Here is a 27,885-nt window from a genome sequence, read left to right on the forward strand (position 1 = left end):
CAGGGATATCCTGGACGAAAACCTTTTCCAGAGTGCTCTGGACCTCAGACTGGGCCGAAGGTTTACCTTCCAACAAGTCAATGACCCTAAGCACACCGTTAAAATAACGAAGGAGTGGCTTCACAACAACTCCGTGGCTGTTCTTGAATGGCCCAGCCAGAGCCCTGACTTAAACCCAATTGAGCATCTCTGGAGAGACCTGAAAATGGCTGTCCACCAACGTTTACCATCCAACCTGACAGAACTGGAGAGGATCTGCAAGGAGGAATGGCAGAGGATACCCAAATCCAGATGTGAAAAACTTGTTGCATCTTCCCCAAAACGACTCATGGCTGTATTAGATCAAAAGGGTGCTTCTACTAAATACTGAGCAAAGGATCTGAATACTTATGACCATGTGATATTTCAGTTTTTCTTTTTTAATAAATTTGCAAAAATTTCTACATTTCTATTTTTTTCTGTCAAGATGGGGTGCTGAGTGTACATTACTGAGAAATAAAATGAACTTTTTTGATTTTTGGAAAATGGCTGCAATGAAACAAAGAGTGAAAAATTTAAAGGGGTCTGAATACTTTCCGTACCCACTGTATATTGTGCAGCAGTACTGCACACACAGCAATGATGTTACAGTCCTCTGCGGGCTGTGGCACATCAATCTCAGCTACCAACAGATAAGGATACCTCTTGCTAAAATGTTTTCCTAAAAGTAGTACCAAATATCTATCACTCCTGAGAATGTTTGGCCAGTTGGGACTAATTTGCGTAGATGAAGACACTTGATAAATATGGGCCCTGATCTCTAAAAGCACCAGGTAGATACCTTTTACCCATCATGAAATGATAAAGATCATAAAAACATGACTCCACATAAGAGCTGATAGATTTTCATGGTATTTTATTCAACTACCTCTATCCTGTCAATCAATGTGTCAGCTGCCTTCAGTGGGAAGGAGAGTAATTCCCTATGCCCAGCGCAAGCGGTGGGGGTTAATGACTTCTTTACACAAACATACCACGATCATGGAGAAGGACAATGTTAGCGAGCCTAAAATTTACGAGAGGTGTGAGAGCCTATGTGGTGTATAACATATGTGCATTTGACGCATAACAGTTTAACATAGCACTGTAGCAGCTGGATAGAGGATAGTGACCTTTAAGGGGAGAGCAGAGGTCAGTGGTTACGTGGTGTCCAACAAGATGTCTACACTTATCCTATAGAACTTGGCTCTTATATGGATTGGAGCCTTAGTTTGCAGACTCAGACCCTTATATGGTATTTAGCAGATACCTAAACATGTCCTATATAAGCTGTGTTTGATGTACAGAGAGACAGAGTGGCCATCGGGCTGGGTCACTCTCCAAGCTGCTGCAGAGCTTGTAATTGATGCTGAACTCCTTGATGTAATAAACTTTTATGATCAAGAACAGTGTCAAGCGGATTTCTTCTCAACACATCATCGCAGCATTATTGTTCGGACACCACACCTATTTACCCATCTATACTCTACATAAACACTACAGGGTTTCTTCTTAAACACTGAGATTTTGAGAGGTGAATACATGGCATTTACCACAATCCAACCATGAAATTTAGAAGACGCAGATGACCACTGAGAGTTTATTCTGTCTCTGCGGGTACCCTGGTCTCCTTCACATCACAAAGGAACTGAGTCTTTCACGTTTCATTTTCCAAATGTTATTTACAGTTGGAATTTGGATTTCAGTATCTAAAAATTCAAGGTCCTTTTGATTTACAAATCAAGTGCTTCTTTCCGTCTCTGATTAAACAACAATAATAATAACACATAACTGGCCACACATCCCACTCATGGTGGGAAACTTACTGAAAGACCTTTTGTCCTCTGCTGATGTGTTTTGTTGGAGTAGAGAGCTGACAGTAAACCTCATGCTGGGATAAGCGCTTCCAGGCTGAGAGAACCACGAAGGGCTCTTTACATTAAACAGTCAGCAGCTACACACAGACAACAAACCCTGAGATGTCCACAACATGACATAAACCAAAGATCCAGTATAATTCACCACAGCTGAATTCAATGGCTCTTAATGAAGTCGAATAAACCAAGAATAAAACAGAGAAGAACAGAACTCGATCTCTACCCAGAGACTGCAAGGCCTGGACAAAAAAAATAAATTAAAAAGGAGTTTAAAAAAAAGCCTCATATTTCTGAAGGCAGATGGATATCTTGAACTGAACACTGTCATAAAAGCAAAACAAGAAAGAGTACACATTCAACTCAGCATGTGGAGTTTCTTCAAAATTCAAACAAGGACAACATTCTGGCATGCAATCACCATCATATCAAACTTATTGGGAGGTAATTGAAAGCATACTCCAGTCCAGGGCTGACATCAATTCCTGCTACTACACTAGCTTCAACTTAGCAGCAATTTATCAAATGTCTTACAGAGAAGATGTGTGGCATGACAGAGTCGTATATGCAACAGAAAACCTTCCATCCTATGCATCCCTAACATCTGCTCTGCATCTGGCTCTGATAACAGGAACATACATAGACAGTGGGCATTCTGCAGTTCCCAGCAGCAGTTCGACAAAACTTTACAGCTTCACAGTGATACAGTACACATCAAGCAAGCAATCCTTCAAAGCAGTTAGCTACAAAAAAAATAAATAAATAAATAAAAAATCACCTATGCCCTTTTTTCACAAATTAAAACATTTGATCTGAAAACCTCTGCTTTTAAAATGGCTCCAGTGCGGTTATGTTTATGATTTTAGATTAAAAAATTAGTTGAAGACAATTAATAACTAACCGGTTGTTTCTAAAACCAAAGTGGTGGTCTCCTTGTGGAGGCTGCAGTTGTTCTGTTTTAACCATCAGGTCAGATCCTCTGGGACTGAATTCCAAGGCTTAATGCCAGTATTTGAACCAAAGCTCTGCATGAGGAAAAACACTCACTTCTACAGTAAATAGGAAGACAGAATACTTCTCCTGCAGAGGGGTTTAAATTCCAACAGATTACAGCAAAAAAATAAACCTACAGTAATACAGAACTAAGAAATAATTTCTGTTGGAACAACTTGTAGAACTTCACTCACTTTTGTTTAGAAGGAGTAACGTAACTATAAAAAATAAAAAAAAAAGTCATATGAGCACTAGTGAGTTTAAATGGGTCTTCAATTTGAAGCACAATTTTCAACACTATCCAAGCAACCATCACATTAACGTACAGACTCCAGTGTCCATTTCATTTCAGTCAGTCGATGCTCACTCTTGGAAGACAAATGTCCAGGACAGGTTCCATATCTGGATGTCCAGCCAAGACCACGTTTGATAAACCAAATCTAAATGTCAGTGAACACTGAGAACTGGCTCAAAGTTTAAAGGCCTTATTTTTGTGGTGGCTTAATGACAAGGACAAGTAGTGCTCCCCTTCAAATTCCCTGTCTCTGTGGTATTTTGGAGCCCATCGCACACGGTGCACAGGTGGAAGGAGAGGCACAAATGGGTAGGAGGTTCATGAAAACAAGGCAATGCAATGAGAGTTATTTTGGTAGAAACTGGGTCTTTGTGCTTTGATTTGTCTGTTTAATTTCACATGGAGGCCAATAATGAATTTGAAGGTGGTAGTTTTGTGTCAACCATTTAAGTTGAAAAACATGCAACACTCATTACATAAGTCTCTGAGCTAAAATAAAAACCTCACTGTCAAGTCTGCAGCTGCTGGCAGCAGCTTAGAGCTAGAGGGTGGCTATGTCAAAAGACACAGCGGTGGGTTAATACATCATGTCACTTGTCAGCCAGACCCATGCAGACCAAGACTCCTTTATGCCTAGCCAGGTGGTCCACTGAGCCGAAAGCTACTCTGCAGTCAAATGGGCGTCTGTGTGTGGAGTAAATTCACTGACGTATGTTGTTTTGTCTAGGCTGGCTTCAGTCTGCCATTACGTATCGCTCGCTTACACCTGTCACCCTAAACCCAGCTCACAATCACATCGACCGCAGCTGTCTGAAGAAAAAAGCCAGAAAAATGTTTACCGTCATGATGATTGTGTTTACATGAGAGAAAAGTGGTGGGTTTGGAGCAGGCGACCTCAAGGATTACACCACGCAGGTTTAGTGGTTTTACCTGTTAAAAACAATAGCATTTTACAATTTCAAGCTTCCCCAACAAAGGAATTAAGTATTTTTATAGTATTGTTCTTTTGTTGCTTTTCAGATGAGGGTCTAAGGATAGGGTAGGAGAGGGTGTTTTGTACAGACTATAAAGCCATCTGACATAAACTTTATTGATTTTAAGCTGTATAAATAAAACTAACTTGACTACAAAGTACAAAAATGTCACAATAGAACAAAAACACCAATTGAATAATTAATAATAATTATAATATTTTTATTTTTTAGAGCACTTTCACCAGAAACACTGATTTGAAACAGTACTTGGATGTCACACAAAATAAGGGAAACAGCTTTTGCTCTTTCAAATAAGACAATTCTTTAATTTCTTCCTTTCTACTGGACTGATGCACATATTGGACTGTAGGCTGTAGTTATTAGTTGAATTTCAGGTTAGATGTTGTTGAAACTATTGTTAATTATACAATATTCAGACAATTGAAAATTGTCATGTACATCTCAGAGCTGTATTAAGTTACTGCAAATGCAGTAGATTTCATACTGCTGCTGCTTCACATTAAAAGCATTCAACAGGGGGAGCACAGGGTGGCTTTTATTGTGAAGCAGTCACCGAAAAATGTAAAATTTAGCACTGACTGTGATCATTCATCAAACCATGCGTCTGCAAAGCTTGGTCATTTTTGAAAGTGGATCAGTTTCAAATACTGCAAGGAGTTAAGGAACAAGAAGAGGCAGCCACAGTGAGGTGTTAGATGAAGAGTTGCAGGCAATAGACTACACACCTCAAACTCATCAGCAAGGTAATCAACTCCCTTTATTGTGCTCTGCTGTTGTGTGGAAAACTACTCACGCCATGCCCAGCATGAAACCAGGCGTTGGTTGCCTTTATTTTTTATGAAGTTTATTTGGTTGCACTGTATACAGATGCCCCTTCCATTGTATTCGATTTTTAGTAATGGGGATAAAAGCACACACTTTCAGATAGTCTCTCCTTGAAAGCCTCCATGGTGTTGCACAATATTTTTATGAAGGTTCCCATTTCGTTTGTATTGTGCACATGCACAAGGACACATGCAAGTGAGATACACATTCCTACCGCCAGTTTAATTCTATTCATCTAATCAACATCGATAACCGGTAAAGGGGTGTACAAACATTACAATTGGAAAGCCATTTGAATTTTTGATTTAGGCACACACAACTAACTGGACCAAATTAGACCAGGTCCAGTACATGCTGGACTAGTTGATGTTGACAGTTGGGTAAAATCTTAAGTGTCTGATGAAATTCTCTTCTGTCTAATTCTCTAGACAGAGTTTACAGTCCTTGTTGTTCCTCATGTATCAAACCGTTTCCAATGTGTCCATCTCTGTCTTGGTACCAAAACACGATTTTAAAAAAAAGAGAAAAAAAAGAAAAGGCTTACTCATGTTGCGAGAAACACTGAGCGAGTCAACATGACAGGAATAATGTGTGTTTAGTGTGTTCTTATGGGTGGCTTTCCCCATCAACTTGCTTTACTGTGCAGTGGACTACCAGTGAAACCACCCTGAGATCCCAAACTCTGGCATAGAAAATTAGTGATAGTAAAAACATTCTCCAGTTACTGGACCTCTTTCCCAGAGTCATAAAAGTTTAAAAGGTGTGCAAAATTGCTAACACACCTGTAACAGTCTGGGCTCATGTTCCTTGGATGTTTATATCTGGGCCCCCTTCTTTTTCCTCTCCTCTTGAACACTGAAATACTCACATGTTTTCTATTGAACTGTTTTGCTGTTAAACTTCAGTCTTTGCTCTTTTGCTCTGCTTGTTTATAGAGAAGTACTGTCTCTTATCCTTTTTTTCCCCCCTTCTTCAGTTCACCATGTCTAGGGAGACCAAAATAAAAAAAAGCAAATTCTTTAGAACTGCTCTGGGGAAGCCCAACATCTCTCTGGTTTGACAACCAAGGTTGAAATCAACCCAAGAACAGCTGGACCTCAACAGCTGTTGAAAAGACAGAGTGAACAGAGTCTCTTAATTTTTGTTACTGAGAATCCCTTGGCCCTTCTGCTTTGGAAACTTCTCCCATACTTTTTTGCCATTTCCCAGTAATTCTGTTTCTGATTCATTTCTGGCATGTTTTTGTGTTTATCATATTAGCAGTTATTTATTGATGTGTTATTGCCTATACAGCACTTCATAACTTCTTCGCTATAGAGGTCTGATACGTATCAAACCACAGAGATGCATTAATTAGAGAGAAGAAAAGCTGATACATGTTCTCAAAACATTTTCCATCATTATTCTGTTTGGAGGTTACTCAGACCACCGAGAACCTGTTCACCCTTTTCTATCATATTCAAGAGCATTTTAATTTTGATCATCAACCAATTAACTCAACTAGGAGATTTCACAAGTAGATAATTTATGACCTTGAGATACTTGAGTTTCTTCACTAAAGGCAGCAACTCACTCTGAAGGGGCAAATTCACTATTTTACAGCAGAGTGCCATGACTTCAGATGTGGTAATGAGCTTTAGAGTATTCTTCACAAGGGAGGAGTGGAGTACTGGGAGATCGACATTGGTGTAGTGTCGGCAGTAATGCAGTATTGTACTGGACTGTTGTGGTCAAGAGGGAGCTGGGCCTGGAGGTGTAGCTCTCAATTTGCCACTCAGTCAATTTACATTCCAACAATCACCTGCAGCCATGAGTTCTGGGTAATGACCAAAAGAATGAGATCACTGTACGAGCAACCTAATGCAGAAAGCAAAGTGACTTATTCATGTAGTGTGATTACATACAAAGTAAAAGCAAAGAGACAAATTCGTGCTGGGGGACTTGAACACGCAAATTGTGTTTGGTCATATGAGGATTTATTTTCACTCTCGCTTCTCAACCTGTCTGCAGCAGAGAGCCACAGAGGTGCCGATCTCCACTGTTGCGATTGTCTGTGCTTACAGAGCTCTGTTCATATTTATACAGAGACTGGTGTGATGGAAATTATATGCTTTACTTATTTTAATCCTTTTATTTGAGAAGACTCACTGATATGATAAAAACACTAAACACTAAACTGAACTTAGAGAAATGTAAGCAAGGAATTTGGACTACCTGGTAAGTTCTGAAAATATGTGTTGCTTGATTTCTCCTATCGGTAGTCCTTTACTATAAAACAAGTTAGCATAGCATATCACCTTGGTATCCCACATAAAGAGCTGTAGGACGTGGATAGGGAGAGGGACATCTTGGCTACATTAGTGTCGGGTTATGCTAGTTTGTGGTCGTGTTTTCTGACCGTTAGAAATCAAATGTTCATAGTTGTTCCGGAAGGCAACACTCAAAGGTGAAGAGAAAAGTCGGAAGCAGATTTGTTTGTGCAACTTTTGCATTAGATACAAGTCATCAATGAGTCAATTTAATTTTTTGGTTTTAATTTTTATAGTTAAACGTTTAAATTTCAATGTCAGCTTTATTATTATCATCCCAATGAAAATTTTGTCTGCAGGCAGGGAAATAAACGCACAAGTCACAGGAATACACTGATGACAATAAACAGCAACAATCAGAAGTCAAAGGCACAATCTAAAATATATTCATGAAAATAAATTTTAAAAATTAAGACCAACCTGGTAGCCAAATAGTTACAGTGTATGCCAGATAACTGCAAAGTTCCCTGTTAGATTCCAGCAGGGGACCACTGTTGTATGTCATACTGTACCCCTCTTTCTCTCTCTCTCTCCCTGTTTTCTGCCTCTTCACTGTCAACTGTCCATTAAAGGCAAAAAAAATCTATACAACAAAAAACACAATAGACATATAGCAATAAAGTAAATGTCTTAATCTGATGTTGCACCAATGTGTGATGTTGGTCATTTGTGTACAGTTAATATGAAAGGTCCATACAAAAATACAGTCAGTAGGCCTCATAAGAGACTTCTGATATATTAAGGACAACCGAAGATGATTGTGAACACAACAAGCAACTCCCAAACTAATCCCATTTCTAACATGATTGTTATTGATCAGTTTATTCATGCAATTCAAGGATAAGCATCAAAGTGTACAAAGCATATGACTGATTAAAGAGGTGGTATTATGCTCATTTTCAGGTTCAAAATCTTATTTAGAGGTTGTACCAGAACAGGTTTACATGGTTTCATTTTCAAAAAACACCTTATTTTTTGTCATATTGCACATTGCTGCAGCTCCTCTTTTCACCCTGTGTGTGAAGGCTTCGTTTTAGCTACCAAGTGATATATCTTGTCTCTACAATATCTTTGTTGGGAGTTGCACATGCACAGTTCCTAGTTAAGGACTACTAGCCAATCAGAAGCAGAGAAGGGCAGGTCAGCGAAAGGCCGGTAATAGCCAATCAGAAGCAGAGAAGGGTGGGCCATTGGGAAGAGAAGCGGGCCAATGGGCGTGTTGGACTCGCCGCTTGGCCAGCATTATGAGGCGCATTTAGCTTTCATCCTTGTGACATCACAGGGATGAAAGGGAAGTGGCTGGACTATAAACGAGCTGTTTTCAGGCAGTTCAGAGCAGTGTTTTCTGTTGGGAGATGGGAACTCCCTTTGGGCTGGACTTTGGGCTTTTTCACTTTGCAAACCTAGTACATGAACAAAAAGGTATATAACTCAATAAAGGAGGGGGAAAAAGCCAAAAAGCATAATATGACCTCTTTAAGGGAGTGTTGTTAATGGTAAAGTCTGCCTGATATTACTTACTAATTCCAAATATACAATGAATACAAAGGACTGTGGCACTGTTGGTGTGTTGCTCTACCTGTGAAGTTATGTGGGACAACCAAATAAATGTTTCATATCAGAAAGCAGAACAGAAAGTCAAAAATGAGAAACATCTGAACTTTTGAACAACATTCTCATTCAAGACACCGCATCATCAGGAAGGAAGCAGTAAGGAAACCAAATGCTGGAGGGACTGTCCTGGCTCCAGTCTCACGAACCAAGTCCTCAGTTGGTTTAGGTAGAGCACCTTCTGTCAGAAGCACAGTCTAAATCCAACAGGACACTCACTTAAAACTATGCTTCATGTTTAGTGAGACATTTGTTAGTCCGTGCCTACAATCCTAAAAGCTTCTGTAATTTAGCTTTCATGTAAATGAACGTGTAAACTCAAGACAACTGCAAGGTGGATTAAGACACGCTTAATCTGTCCATAGTACATGTTCACATTACTTCATTCCCATAACCACATTAAGGAACTGCCTCTTTGATAATACTGCTGTAATTTCACGTACAGCTGGGTGACAAATTAAAGTAAAACCCATCACAAAGTTTGTTGGTAAGGTCTTGTTCCACTATGCCCATGCTGACCCGTGTCCACTGCTGAAAGTGCCTACAGTGGGAACATTAGCATCAGAACTGGGCCATTGAGAAGGTGGCCTGGTCTGATGAATCCCGTTCCTTTTACATCACGTGGATGGCCAGGTGCGTGTGCATTGCATACATGGGGAAAACATAGCACCAGGATGGATTAAGGGAAGAAAGCAAGCTGGCAGAGTGTGATGGTTTGGGCAATGTTCTGCTGGGAAACCTTGGGTCCTGCCATTAATGTGGATGTCACTTTGACAAATCCTACCTACTGAAATATTGTAACAAAACATGTACACCCTTTAATGGAAATGGTATTCCCTGATGGCAGTGGCATCTTTCAGCAGGATGTTATGAGCAGCCACAAAGGTAAAACAGTTCAGGAATGGTTTGAGGAACATAACGAGTTCAGGGTGTTGGATGGCTATGGGATGTGCTGGACAAACAAGTGTGATCCATGGATCCCCCACCTCCAACTTATAGGACTTAAAGGATCTGCTACTAACGTCTTGGTGCCAGAATCCACAGTACACCTTCAGAGGTCTAGTGAAGTCCGTGCCTCAACGGGTCATGGCTGTTTGGCAGCAAAAGGGGGTCATACCCAATATTAGGCTGGTGGCATAATTAGGGCTGTCACGATAACCGCAAAATTGAAATACCGTGCTATTCGTCAAGCCTACCACGGAGGATGGCAAGCACTGCAACAACCGCAATGTTCATACTTTACACTTCAGGGCGTGTTCAATTAATAAATTAGTCCGCAACAAGCTCTAACGGTTAAAGGACGGATCGCCATGGGTTTTACGTGACCTGACTTCAAACTTGGAGGCTGTAAGTGTTGCCGTGTTTTGTGTTGTTTACCGTTTATTTTAAAAGTTAGCTAACTTGGCGTTAGCATACAACTCCTCTCAGAGTGAGAGTTGTCGTCCAGAAAGTCATGCAGATTCTACTATTGGTCAGTCCAAAGTAATCACATAAATTTCACCCTATAATCAATGTCTGTCTAACAGCTGCTAAATGTGTTGTCTGACCAATGGCTACTATAATAACCAAGCCAGTGAAGAGAAAAAAACTAAACACTCATCCAGCCTAATGAAAGATAGGTTGGTTATTATGAGTCGTTACCGAGTGGCCAGGCAGAGACCACAGACATTCCTCCTGACAAAACACTCACACTGTGGATGTCAACTTTCAATTTTTCTGCTTTCTCTGCAGTTTTAGCTGTGCATATTTTTTCCTGTACACATTTAAGGCACATAACAGAAACAATTGACACTTTATTCTCTCTTTGACTTTTATCATATGAGCCTTTTTTGGTGTGTCTGCCTCTCTCTGTGCATCCTGTATGTGTGTGTCTCTCTCTCTCTCTCTCTCTCTCTCACTAGTGGGTGGTCAGGGAAGGGTTAAGTGCTCTCCTCTATAAACTCTGCTTTAAGAGTCTGCTGGAAGCTACTGGTTCAGCCTTTAAATACAGTCATTTGAGACATCCCAACAGGGGCTCATAGTAGAGTGCAGCTGCTGACCCAAAACTTAAGATTTAAGGAGAGCTGGTGTGTCGGCGTCACACTGCTTTGGACAGCATGAAGGCTGTCTTATTCACCTGTATACTGGTGCCGTGGCTGGTGGCAGCCTCGGCCAGGAAGTTTGACCAGGACTCACAGTTGATACCGGGATCTCTACCTGGCAGGGAGCTGAATGGATACGTGCGTGACCACAGTGACATTTTGAAATCAAGGAGGGCTAGGGTAAGAACTTTATTACTTACATGATGCTTCTCTACCAAAATATATTCTCTTTAAAAACTCTGGCAATTGCATTTATATATATTATGTATGCACATTTTTCCACAAGTAGTCCATTGTCACAAGTAAACAGTTGTTTTTGCCTTTTACTTAGAGCATGACTTCAGAAGACAATCCTTACATTTGGTTGGTTGTCACATTAACATAATACTTAAAGGTGATAAGGATACATTTACCACAAACACCATTAAATTAAAAACAAACATTCTACTTTTGATACATTAAAATTGAGCACAGAGATACTACCAAGATTTTGGTCAGACCAGACAAATTTTCTCTTATCAGGGAAATGTCTGCTAGCAGATAAGATTAAAAAGATGTGATGATTCAAACAGATGCAACATAAGATATAAGATAGTAGTTGATAGATAGATAATAGTTTGCAATATTCAAAATCAAATATGCATGCACATTATTCTAAAAACTGATATTACACTTCAATGTTTAGTCAACTAATTTGTTTTCTCCAACTTGCAGACAACAGAATCTGTCAAACTGTCAGCACTCGACTTCACCGTCCTCCTCCAAGAGATAATAATTCATTCAGTTCACAGTTTACACACACACACACACACACACACACACACACACACACACACACACACACACACCCCTTGCACTGTCTAAAGTCTTCTTCCATCTGACAAACCAAACCCAGAATAAACCACACTAACCTCTAAGAAATATTTGGACAAACCAAAACCAAAGTCTGGTCTGGTTCGTCCTTTGGGAAACACTTGCAGAAAGTGAAAAACCCACTAACAATCCAGAAAATAAAAGGGAAAGTGAGAGGAAAAATGTCTCTAACTAAAAATTTAATTAAGTACCAGCTGTTTTTTTATACATATATCACAAGCTCAAAAGGTCTAATGGCTTCTGGGGTCAGGGGCTAAGAATGCACAAATCAAACAAACAAAGCCCTGTCATGGACCGATGTGACTACAAAGACACTTCTGAAAAGATGTATTGACCAGATATCAGACATTGGAGCCAGCAGCTCACGACAACAGTTAAAGTCATCACCACAAAATAAAGATTAAACAATTTCTTCAACACTGCAACAATAACTAGAATCATCCACACCATAGCAGTTAAGGCTGTGGTCAGTTCTCACCAAGAAGCCAGCTGTGGAATATTATGCGGACTGCTACAGAAAGCTCTGCCAGCCAATATATCCTGGCCATCAACGTTAGATGTTTGATAATGAGGGCCCTGAGTGGAACAGACAAACAGCAGAATTGTGTGACAAACTGCAGCCTCCTCATTAATTTCCATCAGACCACTGTGTTGGCAAACAAGGGGGCCAGATACTGAGTCTCTGGCCGAATCAACCAGCAAAAAAGTTGAATCTGACTTTTGCGAAAACATCATCCAACAATGTACAGCATTCGCCAATCCAATACATCCAAGCACACATTTCTAGTAGATGACTTGTAACGTGTAATTCTACTGGTCACCTGGATGAGTTGAAAAATTCTGATCATAGTACTATTACATGCTAAACATTGTTTTGCTGTTGATAAACCTTGAAAAATCTGTTACTGAAACTGAGGCCGTATTTCCTCTTCTCAAATGTACTTCAAGCAATATACCCGCACCAACACAGACTCTTGTGTTGTTGTTTTCTGTTTTTTTTAAAAACAAAACACCACTTTTAAACAATGGTATTTACGGTCTGCATGCCCACTTAGCTGTAGTTTATTAGCCCCAAAAGTATCTCTATTAGACTAAATTTCTTGTTCTCCAATTCTTACTATCACACATTCAGTTATCACCTTCACTGTTTACGATTACTGGTACTAATCGCCACAATCACCATCAGTGTGTAAATAGCATACTCCAAATAAAACTGTGGGTTTATCCCGGTCTACATGCCTGTGGCTGTGAGAGAAAACTGTCCAACGGTTGGTGTCTCTCATTTTCTTTAGTTCAACCATTACCAAAGCACCTTGTTTACCAGCACAATTAATTTTGTATTTTACCTCAGTATTAGGGTTATCAAACCAACTCCAGGCTGAATCAACCAGAATGTAGTACAGATATTTCTTCTGTTAGTTTCCACCAAACTGTATCAAATTTGACACAGTGCTATGTGTTAGCAATGGCATATTTCCAAAACTGACCTACTAACCCTGGCAGGGTAAATGTTTTGCTCTAGCCAATGAACTGGCCCGTATATGAACAGACCATGTTTTCTCCTGCAGAGGGCGCTGCCTCTTGCTGATGAACCTGATGACAGCCCAATCCCAGAAGGAGATGTTTCTGGTAAGAGTAAAATCTGTTTACCTTTGCTGCATTCCAAATGGCATTGTTTTTATTTTTCCTGCATGCTGCAGCTGCCCTTACTAAGTATGTACCATTGCATGCAGTATTCATACAACTGGGACATACTATTTTATTATAACATTTTGCCTTGAACTTTGACCCTCTTGCTCATCCTCATGCTGTGCAGAGGATTGTGGGTCAGAAAAGCCACAAAAACATGCTGATTTAAATACTGCAAAATGAGACCAGATACATACTGTATTTGACATACTATGTATTGGGACATACTAAATCTTTTTATTGCATACTTAGTAGTATGGTAGAGTAGATATTGAAATGCATCCCTTGGGGTGGGGGGGTGGTACTGGGAAGTACTGTGAAAGGAACTGTGGGGATTGGAGATGTAAGCTGGTGTGAGTCCATGTATGCCTTTAAAACCAAACAAAAAGAATCAATTTTATATTTCACTGATAAAGAGCGTAGAGAGTCCAGTACAGCGAAGATTATCATCTCTGCTTAGTGCTAGTTAGTAGTCTTGCATTGTGAGTTAGCTAAAGGTGAGCTAGGGATGATTGACTCCCACATAAAGAGTTATAGTAGTGAATGTGTGAGTCATAAAAGCATTAAAATGGTGGCAACTATTTTGATACCTACTTCTTACATCACAAATCGTACGATTTTCTGCTTTTTTTGTCTTACAAGATGAACGCAATTTCCTTTGATCATACAAAACAAGACATTTGAACACATAACCTTGGGCTTAATGAAATTGTCATGACATTTTATAGGCTAAACAATTAAATCGACAATAGCGTTAGAGAAATGGTTAATATAAACGTAAACAAGACCATAGACGATTATTCTGAAGACGGCTTGATGTTTGTGTGGTGCCTGTGTGTTGCAGACCTGCCCACCTGCCTACTGTGTGTGTGTCTGACTGGTTCAGTATACTGTGAGGAGGTCAGTCCAGACATGACCAGTGTTCCCACCCTGCCTAAAGAGACAGCCTACCTGTATGCCCGTTTCAACAAGATCAAAAAGATCAGCACTAAAGACTTTGCTGAAATTGGTAAGTTGGAGGTGAATGCTTTGCCAGATTCTTTGATTAGATATTTTATACTGCATTTCATTATGTAGAGAACGCCAATTGTGTTAAAAGGAGCATTACACTACTTTTACAGGTTCAGTTAACTAGTCATGGTTGGTTCGAGCCAACCTGTGAAAACAGTTGTTTAATGCTTGACTTGTGATGGTGTCATAGTGATGTGATCACAGCTCATTCATGGGGACTACCAATTTATGGCATTAAGCCTACCTAAACTACTACATTACTATTAGACAAATATGAAGAAGTTAAACACATAATCTAGGTTAAAAGCAACACAGTTGCAGCTGCCAAATACAGGAAGAATATCATGACTGTGTGAATGCGTAGGTTAACAGGCTTTTAATATCACTGCCCCATCATCTGACTAAAATTAAATTTGTGATTCCATTAAATTCATATGTTGCTTAGGTAACGGGTGTGGTTATTCTTATGGCATGTATGACAATTTTATCCTCATTCTTTCAGCTTTTCAACATTAAAAGCCAGTGGCACTGAATAAGTGGTTGTTCAACTCACTTTGAAAAAAATCTTACCATCTTACTTGAAAAAAATCATCAATTTTCCAAAAATTGTTCCAAATTAACTTCATATAACAACAAAACGAAAAATCTATTCATGCCATAAAAAGGACTCAAATAGTTGGTGGAAAGACTGTATCTTAACCACGGCTTCAGTTACCAGCATTAACTGAAAACTCACCACATTACCTGCACCCAAATAGCAAAAGGTGGGGCAGTAAATGTCCAGTCTCTATAATAAAATAAAGAAATGTAACCTAAGGTTATAATAAACAAGGTCATATAAAACTCCATTTGAATACCAGAATATCTGCTAATAATTTCCCTAACATAAAACAGAAAAATTAAACCATTTCTTTAAACAGCTGTGACATGGGTATGTGAAATGGGCTTGGGAGCAAAGGAAAAAAACCCAAAAACAAATATATAGCTTATAAAACATTCTGAGAGATCTTTAAAGAAAGGTGATGCCATTTTACAAGAGAATTGATTGGTCAGTAGGCAGGTGCATTTAAAGCGTTAATCTCTTATCTTTAACAGTTAGCTGTTCAGCATAAGTTACCATGTCAGTGTACCCCGGTAAGAAGTGAACAGCTTTGAGTTAACCTCAAATCCTGGTTCGTAACATAGGCCCCTGGAGTTGTGGAGTTGATGTTGGAGTTTTCCATGTTGGGAGGGGTCTGATGAAAAGACACCATCTATTGCATTATGGAAAATGTAGGATTCAGTGTTTTTGGAGTTTACCCCAAATTTGGAACTAAAAGTCAGGACTTTATGGACATGCAAAAGTAAAATCACTGGGAAGTATAGGTGCATGTCATCAGTGTAGCAACGGTATGGGTAAGTAGGGTAAAAATAACATTTTCTGCGGGATTTACTTTCAAAAACAAGATGACTAGCTGCTTCTGACGTTCCATTAGCTCACCATGCATCTAAGACATAGGACAGGTGTCCTGTGATGAGTTCTGACAGCAGAATTTAACATGACAAATACACCAAGGATATCAGCTTCTGTTGATGGGTTATGGTTTGGTGATGTTGGGGTCTGCTTCATAATATGCTTAGCCTTGTTTGCAACGGTTTCTTTTTTGCAAGACTCCGCCAGGTTGGGGGACCTTCAAAGTCACCACCACTGAGTAACTCATATCAACTTATGACGACAAAATCAGTTCAGCTTCACTCCTGATGATGGCAACATATAAGACACATTGTAATGTTATCTGAAAGTATTCCACTTTAAGAGTTCAATCATAATTTGTAAGATTCAGCTCAGCAGGTGACAGTGACATCAATGATTAATTTATTACTGAGAAGTAAATGTATAAAGTAGAACATCACAATTTTGGGAAAAAGGAAAATGTTCAGGGGGGAAATTAGATACAAGGAGTTCAATTTGTCATGGATGTGGCAATTTGCACCACTGCTAAAAAATATCCTAGGGGAAACCCTGACCCCAATGAGAAACATCAGTGTTTTAAATTAGCCGTTCAGACTCACTGGCTACAACTGTAATAACAGTTTTTTATCCCCATCTAATCAACAGTGACTCTGAAGAGGATTGACCTGACGGGAAACCTGATCTCAGAGATTGAAGACGGGGCATTCTCTAAGCTAACCCTTCTGGAGGAATTATCTCTGGCTGAGAACAAACTGGTCAAACTTCCTATGCTGCCTGCCAAACTCACATCCTTCAACGCAAACTACAACCTCCTCAAAACCAAGGGCGTCAAAGCCAATGCTTTCAAGGTACACACCAATCATCAACTCTCCCAACTTTTTCAATTAGGAGTATCCCATTCTGATGGGAAGACTTAAAAAAAATTAAGGGGACTATTTGTTGCCAAGTTATCTTCAGAGAGATACAAACGAATGAACAAAGGCTTAAATGATGAAACTGTCAAGAGCTCTGATAATGATTACAGGCTGTCCCCATCTTGTACTGTGTCCTGTAAATCTCAATTACAATGTACTACAGGATATTATGCAACAACACTTCAGGTGATTGTAAGACATATTACAGACAACCATTACAGGAAAGCTTTGATGGAGTCAGAACTTTCAAAGACCTATATTAGTTAGTTGAATGATAATTCAACAGTAACATTTTGGGAAATAAGCGCATTACCTTTCTTCCAAGAGCAAGATGAGAATTATGGAGTTTAGGGGAGTTACATGTTGGAACTATTTCTTGACAGTATATCCATCCGCCCAGTTTTTCTGTGCAGCAGCTCAAGCTATAGCATGGCTTTTGGTTATGGTCTCTGTACTGGCACAATGGCAACCTCAATGAGTCGACAAGACTTCAGGAAGCTGTCACTAAACCTGGCTGTTGTTGAACAAGAAATAGTTGCAGATCCTAACTCCCCCTAAAACCACATATCTGTTTGTATGTGCATTAAAGAGACAAGATACAGCGTGTTAATTAGTGGCCTTAGTGAGTCTTTATTCTAAGCTAACCACATCCTGACTCCAGCTTCTTACTGAATGTACAGACATACGATTCATATTAATCTTTTCAACTCAATCACAAAGAGAAAACAAAAAAGCACATTTTCCAAAATGTTAATGGATCCATTTAATTTATAGTAGGGCTGCACAGTTAATATAGGTATTATCAAAATTCAATTTGGCCAAGTGGCATATGCAAATCGCAGAAGATGACAAAACCTAGGTATTGTAGTGCTGCAGAGATACCAAGGCCCACAAATCGTGTCCTCCAGATGTGAGAAAACATGTTTGTTTGGAACAGACTCCAACAAATGTCAACTTCATTATGATTTTTTTTTTCTCCAGTGAAAATGAAAATTGTAATATGTCAAAATAATGTAAATATGATTTTTTTATATAGTGCATTCCTAAGTCATAGTCATAACTTTGCTATTCCCAAAGTAAATCTGGTTTATGGCCAGGTATGCTGTGTATATTTTCAGTAAGTAAACTTCATTTACCACACAGTGAAAGGAAAACTAACAACTGTTAAATCTATTGAGTCTCCATGGTGTGAATTTGTTTCCCCAACAGAAAATGACCAAGCTGGTCAACCTGTTCCTGGCAAATAACCAGCTGGAAGCTGTTCCACACATCCCAGACAGTGTTAGGATCTTACATCTTCAGGTTAGTAAATTTTACTGCTAAAATATACACAAATAAATTGACTTCAGAAGCTACTGACACCCACCAGTTGCTGTGCAAGTGGTTCTTTGTTTACGGATCACATTCATTCATTTTTTTGCTAGAATTTACTAAGATTTTAATAAAAACTTTTCACTTGATCCTGAAGATTCTGTCTCTACCCGCTAAGATTTTATTATCCGTTACACTTTTGACACTGTTTCTATTTCCTCCAGAACAACAACATCACTGAGGTCAACATCAACACCTTCTGCAGGTCCAATGATACCTACTACCTACGGCCGAGCCTCAGTGAGGTCCGTATGGACGGCAACCCTGTGGTGCTGTCTAAGTACCCCGACAGCTTTACCTGTATGAAGGTACTACCTGTCGGACGGTATCGCTGAGGAGGCACAAACTTTACTGTAGCCCCTTTGTTGCGGATGGAGAAGTTCTTTCACAACAGAGTGCTGGGCAATACCATGACATTATAGATTTTGAGGTGCTGGTCCCATGGTGGGGATAACAATGTCAATGTTTTTACTTACCTAACCTACAAACAGCTTGTGACATTGTCAGGTCAAAATGACACCATTCACTGGACTGAAAGTGTAGAATTGAAGGAGTTTCTCTACTCTGGCCTTCTTCTGTTGTACTGACTCGTAGGGAGTACCAGACATTTAAATAGCAGCAGAAAGATGCACATGAGAGTTGTTGTTGTTGAGTCATAGTCACATGAATTGGTGCAAATCTACCTGAGAAGAAGTATGAAGACCTCAATATGCGTCTAAAATCAGTGCTTCTTCTTGTTATGAATATCCTAACTGAAAAGCCTGCAGTCATTGCCGCCTTGTAGCTGCATCACATTACCTCCCTCATGTCTCTCCAACAACTCTGTCTTTTGAATCATGTGTTATACTCAGATGTTCCCAAGAAAAATGATGGAAGAGCTTGACAAAGAAGTTCAAACCCCACCTACTTTCACACGTAGGCAGGGTTCGTAAGATTTCTGTTTCAGACAACAACTGTCCAAAGCTTTTGACATACACTTTGTTTGAAGCACACTGAAGCATTGACAATGGGACTGTAAGTGACAAATAAATTTAGGCCACCTGTTCAAAAGACACCATAGCCTTCTTAATGTCCTTACATAATGCCAGTATAACTGATGCAATGCCTTGAATGAGTGGAGAAGCTTCAAACACATCTATGACAGTCCAATTTATTGTTTCATTTTGATCTGATACTATACCTTGATGAATGACGCTACACAAGCTGCTTGTGACATTGAACCAACACACATGCAGTCACAAGCCAACAGGCTTGCTTCTAACTTCCTGTACCTATTAGTTTAAAACACAACAGGAAATTTTTTTCACACACACTGAAGTGAATTCAAGCATTTTCTTGCTACAACTATAAATACTAAAGAAAAAAGATAATCTAAAACTTGTACTAGTGTAAAATCTCTAATTTTGAGGTTTTACATGAAATTAACAACAAAATGTTTTAGAATATGACATCAAGTAAAATGTCTAACAGGTGCTTTTAAAATGACCCACATGTTTCTCTTGCCTTGCTAAGCCAGATCACAGTTTTTATCATGCACATTATGGGTCATCTGGAATTTCATTTGAACAAAAGTGCGGTTATTGATTATGTGTATTAATGCTTTTGCATGCTTCATTTAAAATTTCCACACTAAAATTGTAGACAAAATTAGTTTGTGAGATTTTGGCTGGCTTTGAGACTAACACATTGCAAAAATAATAAAAATTTTAAAAACAGAAGTTGACATACTGTCACCACTGAAATTAAATGTTAGTTTAAGAAACAGACCATGATTATAGATGTTTTTGGGTAAAGCACATTCCAATCTGTATTTTTTGTAGTTAATAATTTAGTCTTGATGAGAATAGGAGGGACAATGCTACAGTGTCTTACAAGCAAGATTATTACATGACAAAAAACAGAAAAAGGAAAATAGCCTGTGAGCATTGTTAAAATTTCTCATTAAATTAATTGTCTGTTCCTTTGAGATGTCTTGCTTGTCAGACTATTGATACCAGCTGACACAGACAGCTGATAAACATTAGATTGTCCTGGTGTGCCAGCAGGAATAGTCTGTAAATGACTCACTGAGTGTTCGCTCAGAAAAATAAACAACACTGTGGGATTTTCATCTGCCATTGTGTGAAGTGATTTAATTTTTATCACTGCATTAAAATGCCTCTACATAAGTGTTATGGCCAGACTTGTCCAAATGCAGGCTTTCTTAAGCATTTTGTGACTTAGCTTTACTTTGTTTTTTTAATTTATAGACTTCAGTTGAAGTGAACTGGGGAGAGATGTATCTATGAACTATAGTAATGTGAAAGTTACTCCTTTTTATTTTGTCTGCTTTTAAAATGTCTTGCTTGTGTCCCTAACTCTTCGCTTCCAGTAATAAAAATTACTTTAGAAATGATTACTGATGTGAATAAGACAGTGGTGTACAGGAAGATGTGTATGTGACATGATATTGTAATAAAGTTAAACTTTTTTAATTAAAAATGTGTTTGGAATCATTGTTGGAGTCAGTTTAATATGTAAGGCAAAGCGTTTTTAATATTTAGCCTAAAGTATGTAAGTATCCTAAACTGCACTGAGGGCAAAACCTCTATTGTTAGAATTAGCGTATATGTTAGCATATACAATCAACAGTACAAAAATGTTGTTTGAGGTTATTTTGAAACCTTGTCTTCGATACACTGCTTGTTCACCAGAGTTCATGGCAGAGTTTATTTTTACACTGTAAAATGTCCACCTCAGTACATGTCATAATTACTTACCAAAATGTTTATATTAAATCAAAAAGGCAAATATTGACCAATATATTGTTTTTAAATGTTTAAAACTCTCAAATACATATATGACCCATAAGAATATCATTAGAGCTATAGATTTTGGTCTTTGCAAAGTGCTGAAACTGATATCACCATCTTTAAACCACACAATTAGTACAACAAAAACACTATCCCCACAGCTGACTGTAGAGTATGTGCATGTTTGTGCAGCAGGGACATTTAACACTAATACTGTATGTCCTCAATGGAGAAATGCCAATCAGTGATTGGCCACATGCTTGTAAATGTCTGCAGTTTGTAACTGCTATGTAGCCAACCATCATCTGTAGTGCTGCAGTGACTGGCTGGCTAACGTTGTGGTCTACCACCAACAAAAATGTTAAGATTCCTGGCCAGGATTGTATGTGAATTCTTTGTGATTTAAATCTTTATTTGTTTTTTCCTTTAAATATATGTTCATGTCTGTGTGTCATTAAAGCATGGAAATAAGCATTCACGGCACTGCACACATTACAGCAGAGTGGTTACAATGGGAATTACATTTTTCCATAATAACACTAAAGAAAATGCAAGTAAAGCAAAATAAGAGTTTAGAGCATGCAGGCCAGTATGGAAAATGTGGGTTAATCCTCCTTCAGCCCGGCCAACTTGGCAGAACATTACATTCTCCAAGTAAACAGGAGAATAGGTTCCATATTGCTTCTGCAGCTTGATTTACTATTTGACATTTTACTGCTACCTCTTCAATAAAGTCCCACCCTGACATTTACCATGCCCACAATATTTCACACCCGCTGCATTAGCCTTCATGTTTCTACTCCTTCATCAGCCTGAATCTAAACAGTTTACAAACAATAGCTCCTGTATAAGTGGTGTTTTTTGGAGGTGTCATGGTATCTTATTCATTGTAGATGTTGATGTAGAACTGTCAACCATCTTTTTTACAATATTCTCTGTAACAGGGACTACAGACATACAGAAGAAAACCCACATACGCAGGCTAAGTCTGGCCTCACACTGTACTAAAAATGCAGTCTAAAACCTCTCTGCTGATGAAGGATGTTAGCGAGATGTTGTGGTCTTTATTTCATTTGCAGCACCGAACACAATACCTTACAAAACCTTAACACTATTAGGCTGCAACCTGAGCATCTAGCCCATCTCACAGCAGTTCACCCAAAGTGAACCTGCCACACGCATTTTACTGATGCCTGGTAGTGAAGCATTACTACCGGTAAAAACAAAGGAAAACATATTTTTTAAGACAAGACAATAGTCACATAAACATATTTAATATTTTAACTATTCAACATTTTGAAAATCATGACCCATCCCTAATATCTATATGTCCAACCATTCATCCAGCCGTCCATCCAGCTACTGTATCTGTGTGCTTACAAATTTCCAAAGTTTCCCCCAAATTCTCCAGAAGAACAGCATTGATACCGATTTTCATATTTTGGTTTGGAAGCCCAAATCCATGAAGGTAGTGAGACACCATGTTTTAAGGCTTCAGTTGTATAATCATCCAACAAAGGTGTTCTTTTTGAAAATAAGTACAATAACCAAAAATAAGTCAAAGTTGCACATAATGCTAGAGTCCTGTGGGTGGAACAGTGGCTGATGAGGTTGCCAATGCAAAGTCAGTGTAAGAATTTTACTTTTTGAAATGTAAAACCTAAAGCCAGTCCCTCCTTCTAAATGGGACAAGACAACAAGGCTCCTCAACTGATGGATGAGGGTGAAACCAGTAGTGGACAAGCAGAAGTTCCTATTTTAGGTCTGCCTGCACTCACACTGACTGATGGAACATCTGGTCTCCCCACTGAAAGAACTCAGGATGGACTGATGCGTCTTGTCACCCACAAATGATACAGAGATATCATTGAGAAAAAAGTTTAAAATGTGTGTTTCTAGATGTATATACTGTACAAATAATTAAGAAAACCTGCAGCAACCCCACTGGGCCAAAATACGTTCATGTCATGTTTCGAAAAACTGATAAGCCATGTTAAACACACTGTGTGAGAGGAAAGGAATGAACTGGCCAAATACAGTCAGTCCTCCATATTCATTGTGAGGAACAAATACTTTTCACATGTTAAAATAATTCAACACTACCATGGAAAGCCGGCATGTAAAGGCGAGTTTGCCAGTTAGAAGTCCATTTTGGTGCAGGTTTGTCTTCACTTACCTGGAAGTGTTGGAAGGTTCTGCGCCGGTCGTCACATCTGTCTGAGAAAGTCCTGAGAGTTCTGAAGAACAGCAGAAGATCCCTGCTCTCCTCCACCCTGAAACGATATTGAAAATATCATTAAAAAAATGTGTTAGGGATTTTATATTTATTAGTTAGTAAGCGGTTGACGATGGATGGATGGATAGTTCTGTGCCCTCAAAGTTGATGATTTGAATGATCAATCAGTAAAGGTTTATCAAAATATCCATAACAAAAACGTGACATCATTGAACTGAAAAATGGATGGCAAAATTAAGCAAATGAGAGACTTCCAAAAAAGGTAACAATTGTACAGTATTGAAAAAGGACAAACTGTAAAATGAAGCTGAGGTTGATGGGAGTATCATTAGTTTTGCAGGTATTTGGTCATAAACCAAATTACTGGACAAATTAACATTTCCAACGGTGGGTCGCACTAGAGGAAAGGTCAGGGGATCGTGAATTAATATCTGTACAAACTTTTAATGACAATCCATCTGAACTTAAAGGTCCAGTGTGTAATATTTAGGAGGATAGATTGACAGAAATGCAATATAATATACATAACTTAATATAACTTGTTTTCAGTGGTGTATAAATACCTTACATAATGAATCTAAATGTTTTTATTACCTTAGAGCCATTTCTATCTACATACACCCTAGGTCCACCCTTACTACTCCTCTACAGAGAGCGTTTCGTCACTACGTTGAATACATACGAATGACGAAGAAGTCGTCGTCGTTTGGTTCATTAGAAGTAAGAAGATACGCGAAATTTGGACAAATGGAGGTGCACAAATATTATTAAGTAAGAAGATACGCGAAATTTGGACAAATGGAGGTGCACAAATATTATTCAGCACATGAACGTGTCGGCCACCGTAGCTTCGCCTACGCACTTGCAAAGGGAGGGGGGAGAGGTGACTGAGCAATTTGGTTGCAATCCTCACCACTACATGCCACTAAAACTTACACACTGAACCTTTAACTTCAGATGCACTTTAAGCAACTTATAGAAGATGGGAACACTTTGTAATCAAGAATTTGCTTTTCACTCAATGATAAACACAAGAACTTTAAACAAGTGACTCATTATTATTCAGGGACAATCTGCTATTTTAATATAAAGCACAATTACCAAAAGAGTCGGTCTTCCCTGCAGAGGGTTAAATTTGAACAACTTTTGTCGTTATTCCAACATTATGGACAAACAGCAGGCTTAAGAAATGTTTCTCAATGAACGAACTTAATGGTGACAAAAAATTAAGAATAAAAGCTTCTTTAGAAAGTTTCTATAGGTAATACGCTCAAAAAGCATAACCTTGTTGCATTTCCAAATGTTCTACCTCTCATACAAAAAAAGTAGAGTAAATCCTGGCCACCCACCACAAAACTGTAAAACATAACTTACAAAAAAAGGTTCTTACTTATATACAATATGCTGTACAACACAATAGCAAGATCACTTAAATATTTGTTTTGTCTGGTTCACTCTGTCTGAGTGAGCCTGGGACAATCTGTGAAAGGCTTTCCAGAGTTTTCCATGGGGGCCCGGGGCTAGACGGCAGCCGGGTGAAGTTTCCAGATGACTGTTATTCCACACAGAGCTGATGGAAACATGGCAGCACCCTCCCATATAATGGAGCACTCCCAAAAATAAAAAGAGAGAGAGACTGATCCTTAGTTTGATATTGTTGTATTGAACTGATTTAGTCCTGAATTAGTGAATTTTGAATTTGGACAGATCACTGCAGATCGAAAGTTTTATTTATTCCAAGTTTCAAAGAGTAATTTGAATGTAGAATAAAACGCATTGATCGACATCTCTTGAAGACAAACTGGGACAAGATATCTTAACAAATACTGACCAAATTACTATCATTTTTGCTTTGGATGTTCATGGCCCCTGAAGATTTCATGGTCCCCTGAAGATCCTAATGGTCTGTTCACTCCTTAAATTTTTTACCCTCATAAATCAGACCTAACCAGTAAATTTAACTACCAGTGTGGTTTTAAGTTGACAAAAAAGCTGTGTGGGTGGTAGGAACAGTTAACTTAACCTTTTTCGTGTCTATCAAACAAATATTTTGATATAAAATGTATATTTATTTATTTATTTCTGTGAGTTGTGTTACAACAACCTGTACGGCTGCAACCAGCTCATCAAGTTTTTGTGATTCTGACAAAGGAAGATGAAATCTAGTCCTCATCATGCCTAACAAAGCTCAGATTGGCTCGGATGTTTTTCCAACTATCTATGGGTAGACCATAAAATGTACTGATCGCGTTCATGTTCCCCAGAAGATGAATACTTTGATTTTAAGAACCCCATGTCATTTAAATAATTAAATGTTTAGCCGTATCCACACAAAAAACAAATCAGAGTCAGTCATCTTTAAATCTGAAATCCATTTTTTTTATGACTACACAGGAAAACTAGTTTACACAGTCCAAAATACACAAATGTATGCTGTAAATCTCCCTTTTAGCTTCAGAGCTGACTGATATCTCCTGCTGCCGCACTGTTTGGCATCATATTATCAGCCTGGCTTAGACCAGGAAACACAAACTGTACTTCAGAAACCTGACAGCCTGGATCAGTGTTTCTTCAACTGCAGGCTGGGAGTCAAAACAGTTCATGGATGAGTTGGCTTGGATCCCCTCAAGACAACAGCAAAGCTCTGTTTTAATGGCAGATGTTCATAAGGAAGCTTGACATAATCCAGTCTGCCTTGAATCCTCTAAGCCCATCCCACAATGCACTGCCTCAACAGGATTTCCACATCTTAGTCACTTGCAGATAGTTTTCAACTGATGAACAGTTTGATAAAAGTGAGACCAAGTCTACAATTTTTTATAGGCTGTTTACATGAGAAAACGATGTGCACAGTACATTTTCCAATACCTTCCTAATATCTGTGATCACCTATACTGTGTGGTAATACAGCAAAATTCACCTTTAAGTTGATGTCATTTAGACAATTCGCTGTTTTTAATATTCCGGCTTAAATAGTAAGTGGAAAACAGGCAGTCATTCCCAAGCTGCTGCGCTACACTGCTGATGAAATCATTTCATGATATTAACATAAACATTTGGGCTTCAAGTCTATTTTCTTCAGTCAGATAAATGCAGGTGTGACAGAGGACTGAAGCTGAACTGACTTGCTGCTTTTACACAGCTTGTGCAGAGACCGTGTTACTTTGAATACTAACAAAGAAACCACGTCAGAGAGACTGAGGACAGATGTGAAAACGACATGTGTCTGCTACCTTCTGGGGTGGTGATGGGCCAGTGGATAAGACACATGCCTTTGGCAAGAGAGACCGGGATTCAAATCCCCACTACGACACAATGTGTCCCTGAGCAAGATACTTAACCCCTAGTTGCTAGTTGGATAACGGCGTCAGCTAAATTAATAAATGTAAATGCTAAATAAAAAATAAAAATCAGTGTTAGTATTTACCTTTAGCAGCTTGATTTAACAAAGAACATTGGTCTGATTTGAACTGTAAAACTATGACTGACTTTCTCTTTCTTTCTGTCTCTCTCTCTCTCTCTCTCACACACACACACAGACAGACTTGGAGAAGGCAGCAGTGTGTCAGAATCATTATCTCCAGTATTTTTCCATCTGTTTTTTGCCAGATTCTGCAGACTGGACCATACAATCCAGATGTGGTTTGGCCTCAGATATAGGGCAAATCAGACTATTGCTCAGTGGTGCTGATCCACTTTCTGGCAGACTGTGGTTATCAGGACAGAAAATGCACCAGAGTACATTAACACAACACCTTAAACACATTTAGTGTATATTAACACAACGAGAGAGCTTCACTTAGAAGTAACAGGAGTTAAGAACAAAGCAGGTGCTCCTAGTGTCAGCAAGTGTGAGACTGGAGTTCACCAGAAATTCAAGGCAAACTGCTTTGTTGCATGCCAAAACACATGCCAATCGTGTATTGTCAGTTCTGGTTATTTAAAAAATAACCAGAACTGACACAAGCGAAGGCCACTGGATGCGACAGCATGACTGGAAAATGTATTGATTTTTCGCTGCAGTGATTCTCTTGAAAGATTCAACATCGATGGTGACATTATCGTACTCTTTTTTTGTTTTTTAAATAGCTCGTTATGAATACATTTTGGGGGGAATTAGAAAAGAGCAGCTACAATGTTAAAGACAAATAACATAACGGTTTTACTCTGTTCTTCCAAACATTAAAGAGGGACTACACACTAAATTACTGTTCTGTTCATTGTATGCATAATTACATAGATTCCTGTTGACATATGATGTTAATACTGGTGATTTCCAATTCCAACTAAATTCATAGTTTTTTTTTTTTTTTTTTTAAAACTGCTCAGAATTAGATTATGTCTGTCTGCTTGGGTTAAAAAAAATGTTTCAGCTGAATTCTCTGGCCCCTCTTTTACTGTGATTTAATAGACAAGATCCGGAAGGTTAAAAAGCACCTGGTAGGTTGGATGGTGATAACTCTTGTTCTTTTTGTGGACATTTATTCTTTCAGTGTGGAACAATAAAATTTTGGTCTGATGTAAATTCTCATTTGTTCAATACCA

General features: G+C 38.7%; 2 protein-coding genes across 3 annotated transcripts in view; one reads left to right on the top strand and one right to left on the bottom strand.

Moving 5' to 3' along the window:
- LOC123987554 (centromere protein P) overlaps positions 1–27,885 on the bottom strand; it is a 113,367-nt gene that overhangs the window by 75,479 nt on the left and 10,003 nt on the right. For both annotated transcript variants that reach the window (XM_046076553.1, XM_046076552.1), the window contains exon 6: positions 23,281–23,377. In XM_046076553.1, the coding sequence (XP_045932509.1) occupies positions 23,281–23,377 (97 nt within the window). The remainder of the gene's footprint in view (positions 1–23,280; positions 23,378–27,885) is intronic.
- Positions 10,721–20,793, top strand: ogna (osteoglycin, paralog a). Its single transcript, XM_046076554.1, has 6 exons — positions 10,721–11,181; positions 13,443–13,503; positions 14,408–14,572; positions 16,673–16,875; positions 18,151–18,243; positions 18,477–20,793. The coding sequence occupies exons 1-6, from the start codon at positions 11,017–11,019 to the stop codon at positions 18,645–18,647; spliced, it is 858 nt and encodes a 285-aa protein (XP_045932510.1). The 5' UTR covers positions 10,721–11,016; the 3' UTR covers positions 18,648–20,793.

The sequence above is a fragment of the Micropterus dolomieu genome, linkage group LG18 (genome assembly GCF_021292245.1).
Source record: "Micropterus dolomieu isolate WLL.071019.BEF.003 ecotype Adirondacks linkage group LG18, ASM2129224v1, whole genome shotgun sequence".
NCBI lineage: Eukaryota > Metazoa > Chordata > Actinopteri > Centrarchiformes > Centrarchidae > Micropterus > Micropterus dolomieu.